This window comes from Lissotriton vulgaris, chromosome 10 (genome assembly GCF_964263255.1).
Source record: "Lissotriton vulgaris chromosome 10, aLisVul1.2, whole genome shotgun sequence".
Taxonomy (NCBI): Eukaryota; Metazoa; Chordata; class Amphibia; order Caudata; family Salamandridae; genus Lissotriton; species Lissotriton vulgaris.
The window spans coordinates 948,557,591-948,575,841 of NC_141698.1; the positions used below are offsets into that span (position 1 = coordinate 948,557,591).

The 18,251-nt window shown below is 40.3% G+C and overlaps 1 protein-coding gene across 1 annotated transcript in view; it reads left to right on the top strand.

The window, feature by feature from the left end:
* Window positions 1-18,251, top strand: part of SLC39A12 (solute carrier family 39 member 12) — a 310,966-nt gene that overhangs the window by 73,479 nt on the left and 219,236 nt on the right. Inside the window, exon 2 of the mRNA XM_086940003.1 lies at window positions 17,606-17,890. Within this exon, the coding sequence (XP_086796129.1) occupies window positions 17,606-17,890 (285 nt within the window). The remainder of the gene's footprint in view (window positions 1-17,605; window positions 17,891-18,251) is intronic.

Sequence of the window (18,251 nt, forward strand, 5' to 3'; positions counted from 1 at the left end):
GCAGGTGGTGTGCGGTCAAGTTTGGCAGTGCCGAAGCAGGCCGGTGGCATGGTGGCCCGCTCCCCCACCTCCAAACTCCTAATCGGGCCCTTCGTCATTTAGAAAAAAAAATTATGCATTAGATAAAGAACTTGAAATTATGCATTGCCGATCAGAGGCCTGGATGTTTAATGCATAAAAGCAAGGCATGATAAATATTAAAGAATAATACATTCCTACAGTGAAAAGCTTCAAACTATTATTTTTACGAAGAGGCAAAAGTAGACTTTTTATGTACAGCTTTGTTGTGATTAAAAGTCTATTTTGTGCAGAAGCCAGATTTTGTCTGAGCTAACACCGGGGAGATCATATTTTTTGATGGGGACAGCCATATGGTGTGTCTTTCTTGCTTGCTAAGTGCGGTGCTCAGATGTGACTCCCAGTAACTGGTTGTTTTGTTGTAGATGTGGGAAACCTGGTGGCCCGCTTTGTTCAGATTCTCCATACACTGGATAATTGAGGGTTTGTGTCTTGTTATTTTTGATTTGGTTAGGGCTGTTCTGATTTTAAGGAAGTTGTAGAGTTCTATATCTGGAAATGTTTGCCATTCTTTTAGCATGTTGAAGGTGTAGGGGCTTCCCCCTTCTTCCAGCTGGGCTGGGTATGAGATCCCTAACCTTTTCCATGAGCCTATGGCTAAGGGTTTCCCCCTATATTTTATCTTTGAGTTTGCCCACAGAGATTCCCATTTAGAATTGTTAAGGCTATGCTCAAGTTTTTGGTCTACCTGAAGCAAGGCGTATCTAGTGTTTTTAAATATAGGGCTATCGTTTTGTGTCTGTTTGTTTGCAGTGAAGAGTGTTATTGGGTCGAGATTGTTGAGTATGGCTTTCTCAATTGAGAGCCAGACCTGCCTGTAAACCAGGGCTGGACTGACTACCGGACAGTTTGGAATGCTGCCGAGCTGGGGGCTGATTTCACTGCGGTGGGGTCTGATTTGGTTCATGGAGACCTGCGTGTGCTTCAAAATAATTTAAGCAAGACGAATTTCGTTTAGTAAACACAGGTCTCCATGAACGAAATCAGCCCCCAGCTCAGTAGCATTCCAAACTGCCCGGTAGCCAGTCCGGCCCTGGTGTAAACCTGGTTAGGCAGGATCCAGTAGGCTCCCTGTCTCGCTATAAATGCAGTCTGGAATGTTCTGAAATCTACCAAGTTTATACCGCCTAGTTTCTTATCTAGTCTTGATTTTTTCAGGGTTATCCTCAGCTTTTTGTCTTGCCATAGGAACTTGTTTATCATCTTGTCCGTGTTTCGGTGGAATTCGTCTGTGAGTGTAAAAGGAAGCATTCCCACCAGGTAGTTGATCACCGGGGTGATCATCATCTTAATTGTGTCTATCCTTCCCCACCATGTTATGAATTTGGGCAACCAGGACTCCAGGAGCCTTTTTCTCTTTTCTAGGATTCGTTTCTCATTTTGGTTGAGTGTGGTTTTGAGGTTTTTGCCAAATTGAATTCCTAGATACTTGATGAACCCGAGTTGCCAGGCTAGTCCTGACTTGTCTAGTACCTCTCTGGTGGTGTGGATGTTAAGTGGCATACATTCCGATTTGTCTCTGTTTAGTTTACAGCCGGAGTGGGCTGAGTATTTACCAATGGTTTCCATGAGGGCAGTGATAGAGGGCTTGGGGTTCTCTGTGACTATGAGAATGTTGTCCGCATAAGCTGCTAGTTTGGCTGTGGCATCGTTGATAGTGACCCCCAACATTTCTCTATTGGCTACAATATCTCTGATCAGGTGTTCCAGCACCAGTAAAAACAGCAGGGAGATCCCTGTTTTTTCCCTCGCTGAAGGGTGAATTCTTCTGAGACTGCCCCATTGATAGCTATCTGCGCACTGGGGTTTGCGTACAGTGTCATCACTTTCCACGTATACTTATCTCCCAGATTGTAAGCTCGCATGCACTCTTCTAGGAAGTGCCAGGACACTCTGTCAAACGCTTTCTCTGCGTCTAGTGTGATTGCCACGGCAGGTTTGTCAGACTTGGAGGACTGTTCAAGAACATGGCACAGGATCTAGTGTTATCATGTGACATACGTGTGCTCAGGAATCCTACTTGTGAATTGCTTATCAGTTAAGGGAGTACCTTGTTGAGCCTTACGGCTAGGATTTTGGCATAATTTTTGCAGTCTATGTTGAGAAGTGAGATGGGCCTGTAGTTTTGGGGCCGTTGTGTGTCCTTGCCTTCTTTAGAAATAACTATTATGTTTGCTTCCATCAAGGACTTTGACACTGCTCCCACCCCCTCGCAGTGGTTGAAAACTTTTTTCATAGTTGGGAGTAGGTGTGTTCGAAAACTTTTATAAAAGGAGGCCGTGTATCCGTCTGGACCCGGCGCCTTGTTGTCTTTAAGAGACTTAATCGCTACCTCAATTTCGGCTGCGCTTATCTCCCGTCTTAGGGCATGATTCTGATGCGGGTTGGAAAGCTTTCCAACCTAGGGCCTGATTCTGATGCGATTAGGAAGGCCTTCCTTTGAAAGGAGCATTTGCTCCTTCCAAATCGGATCGGGAAAGACCCAGGGCCCAATTATGGTGCGGTTAGGAACATATGGGAATCCAACCAAATTGTATCAGGAAGCATCCGGATGCATTGTACTTTGTCGGTCTGACTGTCCCGATCCGAGTGGGTTGGAAACCATTTCCAACCCGATTCAGTCTGGAAGCATTTCCAACCCGCATCAGAATCAGCCCCTAAGTGTCAGTGCTTCCTCGTTTGTTATCTTAGGAAGGTTTCGTTTGTCCAGGAATCCGGTGCAACCGTCTTGGTTAGTGTTTGGTCCCTTTTGTAGAACTCCTGATAGAACTCACAGAACGTGCGTATGATGTCCTTGTGCTGAGTGTGTGTGTTGTTATGTGAGTCAGTGATGGATGAGATTGTGTGTTGTCTTTCTTTCTGTTTCAGGTACGACGCTAAGATTTTCCCTGCCTTGTTGGCTTAGCGACCCTGGGTCTGAGGGAAAATGACTGCTGCTGGAATTGTTTATAGAGAGCAGGGGGACCTGGCACACCTCCTTTTCCACTGCACAAAGGTCAAAAAAATTTGGAACAAAATATTCACCTTCCTAAACAAAGTGTTAGGGTGACGAGTTAGCCACAATTGACCACCTCATTTATAACAACTGATCTTGACACGCAACATGACAGACACCTCTGAGATCTCATGCTAATAGCAGCAGTCAAAATAGTAATCCCCTAATGGAAGGACACCTCCAAAGCCACCTTCAAGGGGTGGCTCAACTGGGTGACATACCTGAGAGGAGCCGACATCACAGCCTTACGAAACACACCATGGAGAAAACCCAACAGGGGTATGTGGGCATCCTTGGACAAGTTCCTAGACCCGTACGAACCCCCATGAAAGTGCTAGTCAGAAACATTCAATGTCCCCATCACCACACCACCCATTAGCGCCGGACAACCCCCCGTCTCCCCCCCTTAACTCTTCTCTCTTCCCCCCTCTTTCTTCTTCTCTCAGAGTAGACAGATGAACAGGGGGCCGGTCAAACATATACTTTGTTGCAGCCCGACCAGCCTGGCGGATACCCAGAGCACAAAGCGACAACGATTATATGTTATATGTTATAAGTGTTATAGTAGTAATAGCAGGGACAATCAAGCTATTGTGTTCAAAGAGTAAACTGTACTACCAGCAGCTAAGTGCCATGGGCTGTCACCACTGTATGGACAATGCGCTGATGATTATATGTTATTTGTCATATGTTGTAAGTGTAAAAAGCAATACAGATATATATATATATTACGTCTCACAAAGCCCATTTAGGAGAGCCCACGCAGATAGCAAATTTACGTTTTTATTGGGAAGCTGCAGCACAGCAAAAGCAAGTCTGTTCCAGAGGAATAACACAGCCTGACGCGTGTCATGCTTCACACAGCATTTCTTCAGAGGCTAGAGTCCTTGTGAAGTGAAGCACTCGGCAATACAGAAATAGTCTCACCAGCTGCCCCAGTGGGCGTTGGCTCTCGCTTGGCCTGCTGGTTGTTGTAGTGCCGACAATAAAACTCCAGTGAGTTGCTTGCACTCGACAAACTTTGGACAAGAATTAAAAACCAAGTGGTTCTGGAAAAGAGTCCCGCTCTCACCATGTTGTGTCTTGTTGCCTCCCAAACGGCTAATCTGCCTGCAGTGCTGCCTCAAGTGAATTGGCTTTGTGAGACGTAATTAAATGACGGCCGGTCCCGGTCGTGGGAGAGACCTGCCATGGATGGATGGACTGCGCTGCTTTTCACTTGAGGCAGCACTGCAGGCAGATTAGCCGTTTGGGAGGCAACAAGACACAACATGGTGAGAGCGGGACTCTTTTCCAGAACCACTTGGTTTTTAATTCTTGCCCAAAGTTTGTCGAGTGCAAGCAACTCACTGGAGTTTTATTGTCGGCACTACAACAACCAGCAGGCCAAGCGAGAGCCAACGCCCACTGGGGCAGCTGGTGAGACTATTTCTGTATTGCCGAGTGCTTCACTTCACAAGGACTCTAGCCTCTGAAGAAATGCTGTGTGAAGCATGAAACGCGTCAGGCTGTGTTATTCCTCTGGAACAGACTTGCTTTTGCTGTGCTGCAGCTTCCCAATAAAAACGTAAATTTGCTATCTGCGTGGGCTCTCCTAAATGGGCTTTGTGAGACGTAATTAAATGACGGCCGGTCCCGGTCGTGGGAGAGACCTGCCATGGATGGATGGACTGCGCTGCTTTTCACTTGAGGCAGCACTGCAGGCAGATTAGCCGTTTGGGAGGCAACAAGACACAACATGGTGAGAGCGGGACGTAAATTTGCTATCTGCGTGGGCTCTCCTAAATGGGCTTTGTGAGACGTAATATATATATATATATATATATATATATATATATATATATATATATATATATATATATATATATATATATTTTAAAGTCTAATTTCATGTTGAAAATTCTTAATAAAACATTTGAAAATAAAAATAAAGTCTATTTTCATAATTTAGGCAAAGAGAATACTTAAAGGTTCCTTAAAATGCTATTATAATATTTATCAATAATGGTGAAGATAGATTTCAGTTAAATATAGTGGCTAGGGAGCTTTATGAAATCATAGTGACAAAGGAGTTGTGTGCTGCCTGAATTCTCAAATTAAAACCAATTCTGGTGGCCTTTCATCCTAACAGTGAGTGAGCCTTTATGACGTTTGAAAGGTTTCTGTGCCAATACAACAACAGAACTGCTTCTGAAAGTCGGAATGATGGGGAGGTAAATACAAGTCTTGTACTTCAAAATGTGAGAATTGGGAGTAGACAGGAATGGGAGGACAAATAAAGGGCCAGTCTGGGTTCACGGCTTTTGACATGGTGTTGTCAGGAGGAGGCTTAAAAGGCAGAAACCTTTAATCAGAGAAGACTTCACAGACATTTGTCTCTGCTTCCATTAGGGAGGAATCTTATTCTCAGGTCCAGCAGGCAAGGATTTTCCTCATTTCAATAGAGCAGCACTTGGGAGAGAATTAGGAACTCTTAATAGTGATTACAGATGTGCTATCTTGCACAGTAAATGTGCAGGAAGGCAAAACAGGAACTGCAGCAAATGTGGGATGGCTGATATTGGGAATTCTCTAGGGATTCAGCAAGAGAATACCACCAACCTTTGATTAAGGCACTAGATTAAAATGCTACCATGCAACCAGCTTACCAGAACACATCTAGACTAGGTGGCGTTTCGATGGAAGAAAGATTCTGCCTGAGAAGGGAACTGAGGCTTACCCTGTCAGTTAGCTCACATCCTGCCCTATCTCAGGAATAAAAAACGATGCAGAAGGGTTCCATCTGGTGAAAAGTGGCCTGATTTCCAGTTGGGGATGGACTGTCCTGGACAAAGTAGGAGCCCTGGCTGGAGAAAGACCTGGACCCTATGAGATTTTATTTGAAGCCTCGAAGCTGAAACGCAGACCATGATTAACTTTTCAAACATATTCAAGCATTTGGGACTCCTATTAAGGGCAGAGAAATGTGTTTCTCACGCTGCATAGTACTAGGAAGGTTGAAATAGTTGATTTTACCACCAAGCAAAGTAACTGATTACCCCTACTCCGCTGGCCACAGAGTTTGCTGGGTCGTTCTTTGTTTTTCTTGTTACTAAAGGCATTTTCGAGTTGCAATTTCCAATATGCCACAGTGTCTGAGGCACTGTGATTCCCAATGGGGTTACAAATTGCATGCGCAATTAATGGTATTGAGGCACTTGTAATTTGCGACCCCATTGGGAATGGCTGGCTAGGGATGGTGGCCTGCTGCACACAGCCGACCTCCATGTCTGGGACTGCTTTTAAATAAAGCAGTTGTTTTTAAAATGCATCCCATTTTCTTTAAAGGAAAAGGGGATGCATTTAACCCCTTCGATACGGCCGCGATTCTGCGCCTGTGCGGCAGAATCCCGAGTGGGCGGGTTTATGACGGCCCCCAGCCATCATCAGCACACGAGCACCATAGTGCATGACGGCTGGGGGCTGTCATCAGCATGCAAGGGGTTTAATTTTTAAGGGTAGGCAGTGGTCCTTGGGACCACTGACTACTCCTAAAGAAATGTTGCACAAACATTCACAATGGGGAAGTGGTCCCCTGGGGACCCCTTCCCATTTGCGAGTGCTTTACAATTGCTAGTGTTTTGTGACCCCAATTTCAGTTGCAAAACATTCTTACATGGCTTGTGGGGTCGCTATCAGGAAGGGAATGCCCCTTCCTAATAGCGAGTCGCAATACACTATTTTACGTGTCGCAAATTATTTGAGACTTGCAAAATAGTGTAAGTACATGGCCCACAGGATTTGCGCATACAATTTTCCATCATACATTTAGCCCTCAGAGCGGCCGACGTGTGAACTTGAGAACCAGGGCTATGGTGGAGCTCACGCCTCCTCATAGCACCCGCGCATTCCTCTCACCTGATTACCTGATCCACGCCCCTCCCATCTGAGAGCGAGAGCCATGGCGGAATACCGGCGGCGTGTGGAAGGCGTCTTTATCTTGGGATTTTCAAGTTAAGGTGTGCTCCAGCGTTTCTCCGCTAGACTACCGACGGTGACTTGCGACTTGCGGCAGTACAACGGTTCCATGGTTCAGTAATTGTGCGGCGGTAGTGCACTGACGCCCTCAAACTCGGACTCGGATTTTGAAGAGGACTGATACTCTCCGCTTATCAACAGACCTGACAGCAGCTGGGACAAGTGTGAGAGTGTTAGAGCGAGAACAGGAGCTGGTACAAGCATTTTTGACCACAGAACAGGGTGAGCGCTGTCCCCTGCGATGTATGGTAAAACAGAAACTTTTTCTATAGTGAACTCAGCATTGTGACTGTATTATTGGGCTCTGCGCTACTCTCTGCAATTTTGGGCTGAGATGAACTGAAACTGAGGTGGATGTAACTACTCGGCAACCAGTTGGTTTAGCGCTAATTGCTTGATACCGGTGCTTCTGTTTAATTACGCACTGAAAAAAACAGATACTGTTGCAGGTGGCTTCTTTATAGGAAAATAAGACTTCTAAGTTTGCGAAGCATAACGTTGGAGGCGTTGTTGTCAGAAAGCAGAAGACTCCACACAAAAAAAAGGAAAAAAAAAAGACTAGAGCCGGGAAATTGAAGCAATTTATATTTCCCATTTCCAACTGACATTTCTTCCTTTTTCATTTGGGAAATACGGAACGGAACGGAATATAATAGTGCCGCCTTAATGGGCAAACTTACTGGGGTTCGAGCCAGAGCCCGTCGCCTCCAGGCAAAAGAAGAAGAAGCAGCAGCAGCGGCTGCCAGATTAGCAGCTGAAGAAGGCAAGGAGGATTCTTTCTTGACCTCTGAGGAAGAGACATTTGGGAACATTAGTACCTTAGAAGTGCTCCAAGAGACTTCGGACGGTAATCTACATTTAAGAAATACGATGACTACCAATAAGCCATCGAAGCAGTTTTCTCTTTTTGAAGCCAAGCTCAACTCATTAGCTGCGAATAATTCTGTTATAACTATTTCTGATCCAGACCCCGGCCCGGCCCAGCCCTAGCAATTGCTGTCTCAGACACAGAGCCCTAGCAGACTGATACTTTATCTCTTAATGCTGATACACCATTGTCTTATCCTTCAAATATAAAGGTAGCACCCTCTCTAGCAGGGGTGGTAACCACTTCAATGCATAATACAGATAACCCAGCAGGCTCAGCTGCCACCTATACGACAACTTGCTCAACTGAAGGGGCAGGAGTACTAAGCCCTACTCTAGAGATGGATTCAGAAACCACCCAGATGGTTGGGTCACTGCAACTATCAGTTAAAGATATGTTAAATCTGATATTAGATGAGATACGTGAAGTTAAGCAATTCCAAAGGGCTGAATTGGTTGGGATCCAGAATTGCTTGGATAAAGTTGAAGATCTTGTATCCACTTTCCCCCCCCCCCCCCCCCCCGCCTTCAGGAAGCTGAAGCTAGGATTTCAGTCCTAGAGGATGAAATGTCTCAGGTTAAAAAGGATGGTCAAAATACCTCTTAATCTTCTAAGGCTTTAGAAGTCAAGCTTGATGAACTTGAAAACTTTAATCGTTGATCAAACCTTAGAATAGTCGGGGTTCCCGAGAAAATTGAGGGGATTGATATGGTCAAATGGGTGTCCTCTTTTTTTTTGCTACATGAAGTTATACCAGAGTTCAAAGGCGACCTGACGATTACCGGAGCTCATCGGGTACCTGCCCAACCTTTTCCCAATTCTGCTCTCCCTCGTACAATCCTGCTGAATTTTGCTGATATTCAAATAAAAGAGACCATTCTATCAAGGGCCATTAAACAAGGTCAATTCGTTGTCAGTGCTACAGCAAAATGCAGGATTTTTTCAGACATGTCTGTGGCTGCTGCTCGCCGCAGAAAAGAATTCGTTAAACTACTTCATTTGTTTAAGGCTAAGGGAGCTCAGGCCGCAATCGCACAACAGTCTAAACTTAGGGTGCTGATCAAAGGCAAATTTCATTTATTAACCGATGTTGCAGAGGCACAAGAGCTGCTTAGTAAAATGTCGCCTGGCTAAAGATATGTGACGGAATTGTGGAGGGTGCGGGTGGGTGGTCAGGGAGGGGATGCTGGGGGGCAATGGGCTGTTATACCAAGACACCTCTAAGATAGGGGAAGAGCATCAGTGGCCAGCGTGGGAGAATACAGGAAGAAGAGGGCCACAGGTGAAGGTGGGGGTGGGGGTTGGAACAATGGGGGAAAAATTTGAAAAAATTGAGGTTGTTTGTAGTAGAACTGTTTTTTGTAAAAATTCACTTTCTAGATACTTTGGTGATATAAGATATTTTGTGATTAGAATCTTTGTATTATTGTCAGCAGTAAATCATGTATCATGTCGCTCAATAAGGGGTTGAAATTGGTATCGTTTAATGTGAACGGCCTGAATAACGGTAGAAAAATGCGAGCAATAGAATCTTGGATTAGGAATGAAAATCCCGCAGTGGTAATGTTACAGGAGACTCATATTACTGCTTCTAAAAAAGAGGATTTTAATATGTTTAAAACTTGGGCTTCGTATCGGGGTTTTTCATGCGCAATGGGTAAGCATGGGCGAATTTTGCGAATCTCGCGTTCGCGAATTTTGCGGATTTGCGAACTCGCAATCCGCAAAATCCGCGAATTCTCGCGAATTTGCGGATTTTTTTTTGTGTTTGCGCGGGTTTCTGCCAGTTCGCGAGGGTTTTGTACACTTTCGCAAATTGCGAACTTACCTGTCGGGTCGCAAGTTTCGCGAACTTGTTGTTTCTACGTGTCCAGCCTGTTTGGGACACTCTTCTTCATCACTGCCACTCTCTGTCACCACTGCCACTCTCTGACTACTCATGCCACCCTCTGGCCCACCCATGCCACCCTCTGTTTCATCACAGCACCCTCTGGTTGTCCAGTCAGTGTACATTATTGTGGCAACGCAAGCACACCTTCCCTGCCTCAAGTGACCTGAATTAATTTGGGGCTGATTAATGTGTCACAGAATATTTTTTTAGCTGGCACCTGCTTCCTTAGTGCTTCCTGATTAGTGATCTTTTGTACTTGCTAAGTGCTTTCATTGTTGCAAAATTAGTTACAACACCTGCCCTGCCCCAACTGACAATAATGAATTAGGGGCTGAATAATGGATTTGAACTTCCAGCCTGGCTCCTGCTTGTCTCCCTTAGCTGTAATTCAGGACCTTTGTGGCATATGTGTAAATATTCTGAGGTTCAGAGCAGGGTCACATAATAGTTGCAACTGGCAACTGAACTCTGGAGGGGCCCCTCAGGAAGCACTACAGGAAATGGCTACTAATGATGAGCCTGAACTTTTGAACCTGGTAAGTAGTTTCAGTTTTGCTAAGATCGTATTTCTGCAATTTTGCACTTATTCGCGGGGCGCGAAGTTGTACTGGGAAGCCGCGAACTCACGCGAACAGTGCGAGCAGTGCGAGCAAAATCCGCTGCTCGCGGATTTGCGGATTTTGCGGGAGATTCGCGAATCTCGCGGATTGCGAATTTACCGAAAATCCGCAAAATCCGCGAGCTAAACGGATTTTCCGCCCATGCTTAGCAATGGGTTCACAACATGGAGTTGCCCTCTTTCTGAATAAAAATTTAGAGACTGAGATTGTCCAGACAGAAAGCAATCCTTCAGGTCGCTGGTGCTGGGCTTCATGCAGATTTAAATCCTATCGTACTCCAATTACTTTTTTTTGCTTTTACGCCCCTATAGAGGATAGTCCCCAGATATATGAGGCTCTGTTTCAATCTCTGTTATTGGTGGGTGGAGACATCGTTATAGGGGGTGATTTTAATATACTTATGAACCCTAATTTAGATTTTTCTTCATCCCTTAAAAGACAGTACAAAACTAAATCTTTTAGGACTATGCTAAACTATATATCTATATTAGGATTGTGTGACCCATGGCGCCTGAGAAATCCATGAAAAACTGAGTTTACCTGCTGGTCTGGTAGGTTTAAAATAATCCTCATCCCGTATAGATTTTTTCCTGGCCTCTAGACAGCTCAAATTTCTCTCTCAGAAATTCTATCATAATGGTTTTTCAGACCATGCCATGCTGGTGATTAATTTTGACTATGTAGAGAACATTAAAGTTGCGAAAAGATGGATGTTTAATAACATTTATTTACAGGATATGAATTGGGTATCTGCGCTAAAATTAGAGATCATGGAATATATTAATTGAAATATAGGCACAGCCCCTCTTCATATAATTTGGGACTCTTTAAAGGCCTTTATATGGGGTATAGTTATTAGCAAAGATGCGGCTGAGTGGTCTGCTGTGAAAATCACTAGGAACTCTCTACTACAAAAAATTCAGGATCTTACATTATGGCAACATCATAAACCAAATGGCGATGTATTAAATCAACTGAGAGAGGCCAAACATGAGCTTAGTACTCATTACTATGAACAAAGTGAAAAGGCCTTCCGAATACAATCACAAAAAGTATACGAAGAGAGCAACTTTACAGGAAAATTTTTAGCTTGGCAAGTAAAAGAGCAGGCGGCCTCCAATATGATCAATTCTTTAAAAGATCCTGTCACTCACATTGATACATTCGTTCAGGCCGAAATAAATTCTATTATGCTTCAACACTATGACAGAATTTATACCATAAATCACGTTATCGATCACCAAAAGCTATCTGATTTCTTGGGGCGACATGAAATTCCAAGTCTATCTCTAGAAGATCAAATACATATGCAAAAACCATTTTCTAAGGCAGAATTGGAAGCAGTGGTAAAAGATCTTCCATTAGGTAAAGCTTGCGGCCCGATGGCCTTCCTTCAGAGTTTTTTAAAGTTTTCTTTGTCTCCTTTAGTGATTTATTTCTGCTAATATTAATCTCAATGCTTGAAGGAGGGCAAATCCCTGAATCCTTACATGAAGGTACAGTCATTAGTTTTTTGAAAAAGGGGAAGGAACCCAAATATCCGAACTCATATAGGCCAATTACCTTACTAAACTTAGATTATAAAATAACCACCAAATTGCTTTCACTTCGTTTCAATAATTTTACGGCGGAGTTGATCCATCCCGATCAAAACGGGGTCATTATAGGCAGACAATTATTTACAAACACACGTTTTTTAGTTGAGACATTAGATTACTTTGATTCACGGGGGATACAGGCCTTAGTTCTTTTGTTGGATGCAGAGAAATCTTTTGATTTGGTGGTTTGGGACACTCTTTTCTTTATTTTAAGAAAGTTTGCGATTTCACAACATATCATTAATTTAATACAGAATCTGTACACGGGTGCTAGAGCAAACATAATTATAAATAAATAAATAGCAGTACAACGCGGCACCAGGCAAGGTTGCCCCTTGTCACCTATTCTTTTTGCTTTTTTTATCGAACCACTAGCTGTTGCCATCAGGAATTGTCTTCAGATCACTCCACCAGTCACTGCCATGGCCAATCTCAAACTCTACGCAGATGACATCATGTTACTAATTAAACCCGACCTTGCATCACAGATACATATTCTCAAAATTTTTGAAGAGTTCAAAACCCTAGGAGGCTATAGAATCAATGAAAAAAAAACGAAATATTGGTTTGTGGGGGGGGCAGACCCAGTCCTCCATATAGATTTACAAGGCTGCATCAATTCAAACCAATCAAAATATAATTGACCTAGACCTTATAGGCACTTACAAATTAACCCTTTTGAGGTATACCATATGTTGCACAAACATTACAAGCTTACTCCCCTTTCTTTAATTATTGGGGTAGTAGGTATATCCAAGGTTGGTGCCTCCTTAAATGTTCACCCATTCCCTGGAAGTAAAATCTCAGTTGCGAGACAACAAAAACACACACACCCTAGTGTCAAAGTACAACACAGAAGAAAGAAAAAAGTGTGTGAGAGCGAGATGGCACCTCACGGGCGCACCACCAACGGGAACCTGGCAGGTACTCACCAGGATTGCCCTGTTCTCATCATTGGCACCATCAAGCTCAGAAAGAAAAATGTGTCCAAAAAACACAAATAAGGGAAAGTGTTTTTGTGAAAGTATGCAGTGAAAATAAACCACAGACAACCAATATAGTGTCAAACAACATATAAAACACACAGCAACACAGATATGCAATTTTATTCTGTCTCTTGTGTTGGGTGTGGATTCTATAAAAAGGGTAATTCAAAACCAAAAAGATATTTGGGGATCCTGTTCTCTCCTAATATCCTAGACTTATATACATTTAATTTTGTTCCCTTAATTAAAAAAGTTCAATCAATGTTTGCCCGCTGGGACCCTTTGCCGTTATCTATTCTTGGCCGTATTGCTTTGATTAAAATGTCAATTCTTCCACTCTTTAATTTCTTATTTTCATCAATTCCAGTTTATTTACCCGGTTCTTTTTTTCAAAGATAGAATCTATGTTTTCTAAATTTATTTGGGCGAAAAAAACACCTAGAATAGACTTACGGACTTTAACTGTAGAAACTGAATATGGAGGTCTTTCTTTACCAAATTTGAAAGATTATTATTACGCATACTTTGCGCAGTACCTAGAGAGATTCAAAAACATAAAACCGGGTACCGGGTTTTTGATAATTTTTTGGGGGATTTAATATGTTCAGAGATTCAAATTCCATCCCCCTTGCTTGTACCCAAATCACCCAAATTTGTTTGTTATAAGATTTTAAATTGGTTCTTTAAACGGCGCGATGCTATGCATAAGAGATATTCGCTTCCTCCCATCCATTTAACAACTCCCTTAATTGGCGCCTTTTCTTTTTAAAGATCAAAATCGATCCAATTGTTATAGAAAACTGGGGGCAGGCAGGGTTTAAAACATTATCTGATTTCCTAGGGAATGGGACCTGGTTCTCTGTCAACGATATGATACGTCTGATTCCCGGCAATTTTTTGTTAATCGGGTCCTACACTAACTTGATCTACCCTACATTAATGCAATTAGACCCCAGTATTATTACAAACAATTCCTCTCTATTTAGCTTTCGATCTTTTTGTTAACGTTCAGGTGAAGGAACCTGTGGCATGGAAACAGTGCCTGGCACAGAGTGGGGAGGATGAGTTGACCTCTAAAGATATCCGTAAATGGGATACACAGGAAAATCAAGTATTATCAACTGAAATATGGAAAACTATTAATCAATTTAATTTCTGTGTTTTGCGTGGCGCCAATTGGCATCAAATGCTTTATTTTAGCAAATGGCTATTATACCGCACACCAGTAATCATTGCCAAAATGTATAATAATGCATCTGTCAGTTGTTTCAGACATTGCAATTGTGTGCAGGCCAATTGGTCTCATATTATAGTGTATTGTTCCAAAATTAAGTCTTTTTGGGAAGAAATCTTTGTTTTTCTATAAAAGCTTATATATGTTATTAATTCCATGTAATGCAAAAATGCTTTTATTTGGATATGATCCTGAATGCACATTTACAAACCATTTGACAAAATTGATTTATATTATAATGGCCGTTGCTAGATCTTTATTGCTACAGAACTGGCTTTCAACAAAAGTTCCGACGTTTCTGGAATGGTTCGAAAAAATGAAAAGGGTTAGGAGAAGTGAACAATTATGTGGTAAAAGAGTCGGGGTACAAAAAAGTTAGATCAAATTTGGGGTTGTTATTTTGAGTAAATTGCTACATATTGGGGTAAAATGAAAAAGAATGTAATTATAAGCGTTTGTGAAATTTTTACTTTGTGATATATACTGTATAATACTAAATACAACTTCAATAAAAAATGTTTAAAACAAAATATATATACATTTAGCCCTCTGTCCTTAAGTTTTAGGAGTCAATAATAAACACTCTTTTCCAGATTGAGGAGGAAACATTTGTTTTTAATTTTAAATTAGCAGAATTCTTTGGTTCATTTTTGATTGGATGATTTTTAATGTTTGATCCCAGTCATTTTTGATCAATTATTCATATCTTGATTTCAGGACATGAAAATGTATTTGTCTGCTTTGCACAATGCATGGCTGAGGCATAGGGTAGGCAGACAAAATATCGATTTTTAAATATCGATATACGATAATGTCGATGTTTTAATATTGATGGGAAAGAATTTCGAAGGTAAGTAATATTGATTTTGTTAATATCGATGTTAGTAATATTGATGTTACTAATATCGATGTTAGTAATATCGATGTTACTAATATCGATTTTTATATGTTTTTATGTATATCATTATGAATTTAATATCTATTTTTTTATGTAATTTAAGTACATTATGTATTTTAGTACCATAGCGGGTTGTGAGTTTATAGAGGAATAGGGTGGGAAGTAATTTAAATATACTAAATGAATTATTAATTTTTAGGAATGATAAATACATTTTAATTAATAGGTAAATGTTTTTTATTAATTTGTCATCAATTTTAATTAATTGATTAATTTAAAATTATGTTCTGTAGTGGGTTATGGGTTTATAGGGGAATAGGGTGGGAAGTAATTTAATTTTGCTAAATTATTTATTAATTTTAAGGAATTATGAAATAATTTTAATCGATTGGTACTTAATTTTTATTGATAAGTAATTATTTTTAATGAATTGATTAATTGATAATTATGTTCTGTAGCGGGTTATGGGTTTATGGGGGAATAGGGTGGGAAGTAATTTAATTACACTAAATAAATTATACATTTTTAGGAATTTTAAATGTAATTAAGCAATCATTTATTTTAATTAATTGTTTTGTTATTTATATTATTTATTAATTTTTAATTGGTAATTAAATATTATTAATTGGTATTTATCATTAATTTATTTTTACTTGATTTTTTATTGCTAATTATGTTTTTAATAATTATGTATTAGTATTTGTAAATAGTTTATATTTATGTAATAATTTTTTTTTATATTTTAAAATATTAGTTTATTTATAAGTATGTTATTTTTAACTTCTACGCTATACAACACTTTCCCTACTGTTACACTCTCGGGAGTTGGAATAGTAATTTTTACCCCTACGCTATCCAACACTTTCCCCACTGTTGCACTCTCTGGAGTGGGAATAGTATTTTTTACCCCTACACTATCCAACACTTTCCCTACTGTTGCACTCTCTGGAGTGGGAATAGTAATTTTTACCCCTACGCTATCCAACATTTACTTACTTTTTCAAATTTGTTTTACATTTTAATACATTTTTATTTATATTATATTTTTTATGTATATATATTTATTTGTAATTTATACTATTTTTATTTATTTAAAAGTTATTAAAATTATTTTTTAAAGTTATTATTAAGGAAGTATATATTATGTATTATTTGTATATTACTAATATTTTTTTAATTAAATTATGCATACTATTTATTAATTTTAAATATAACATATTTTAACTATGTTTATTATAAGTAATATTTCATTTATATTACAATGTTTTAAATTTAATAAAAACAATATTTTTTAATTACGATATTTTTGACATCAATATTTTTTTTTCTCGATATTTTTGTACTTACCTTGTTAGAGGTAGCATGTTGATATTTTTGTGATCAACATTTTGGTTGCGATATTTTTGTTGGTAGATATTTTTGATATCGACATTTTGTCAGACTTTCGAGGCATAGGCTGTGTGTCAAGAGACGCGATTAAACGTGGGCAGAAGAGCTAGCAGTCTGACATAGAGAAAGCAAAGAGTGCTTGAAAGGAGGGCTAGCAAGCACAGATTCCCTCAGAGGAGAAATAGGAAGAGAAGCAAGAAGTACCAAAGCATGAGGGACAGTAAGAATATCTACTAGAGGAAGCACCTTAACCTTCACCATCCAGGTCTTGGAGAAGTGTATCCTCAACAACTCACAAATTCATTTTACTTTGCCAGATGGGGTGCTTTCTCTTGTTCTTCTTACACAAAAGTATTATAAAGTAGGTGATGGTGTATCTCAGAGCTCCACAATCTAATGCTGGAGAACCATGATATCAATTAAACTTAAATCCCCGTCATATATAAAAATAGTAAGTTGGATTGAGCTTCGCTTAATATATCTTGGAACGGAGGTACAATCTAAAGCCTACTTTTGGGGGCAAAAAGACTCTTGTAGTCATTGACATTTCACTTTAAAGTCATTAAAATCATGTTTTATTTTGGAGTTTTTAGACCTGAGTGGCAGTCAGTGATTTAGCCTGGCTGTTCCAAAAAGTGCTTGCAATGATTTATACACACCCTGTCTTTATTTCCTTTGCTACTCATCACCTTTCCTTCTTGGCCTAGTCTCTGTACAGATATTTTAGTTTCACTTTTGTGCATTATTCTGTAGGTCCTTTTATTTCTATTATGCATGGTTAACATTTAACCCCTTTACCGCGGCGATAATTTCGCTGCAGTACGGGCTTTCTTTTGTGTGGGCGGGGCCACGTCGGACAACGGACGTGCACAGCACTACCAAGGTAGTGCTGGCGACGGCCGTTGGCCGACGGCAGCAATGAACGGGTTAAATATATGCTTACTTAATCTCCACATCAGGTGCTAATTTATGATTTATGAATTAATTATGATCGATATTAAAAAATAATTTGTACTATGTATATTTTGCAGTGTCTGGAACCAGGATCTTTGGCATTAATAGCTGGTGTGGATATGGATGGCTATCTAAGTGAAGAAATGTTTCATCGTATATCTATTGTACTCCTCTACTATCTTCTATATCCAAAGGACCTTTGCATGTCTAAGACCCATATTAATGATGCAGACTATAGATACTATATTCATGGTATCCTAAATTTGCGGCAATCTGAAGGTTCGAGTTACCTTTCCCATGAGGAAATGGAGGATATCCTGACAACTACACAACAACATTTTCAAATCCCCCAAGGAATTCAGGTAATTACTTTTATTGTCCAATCATAGATTTAACATGATAAAGAACCTATAAAGGATTATCATAATTTATTTTTGTTTGCTTTGCTACTAAACATGTATATAGTTTCATAATATACCACATTTGTCCCTGCTATGCCTAACTATCCGAAGATGCTTGAACTCTGCTTTGTCTTTTCCAAATCGCAGTCCTGCTATATTTTGAACATATATGAATAAACCATGTTTAGACTAGAACCGATGTAAAATTGATACATCTTCCACTATATTAACTCTCTGTCTTAAGTTAGTTTCTTTAATTTGTGGACAAAAAAAATAAAGTTGCCCTATAGATACTTTTGTGGTAGTGTGAACTTTGTAATGA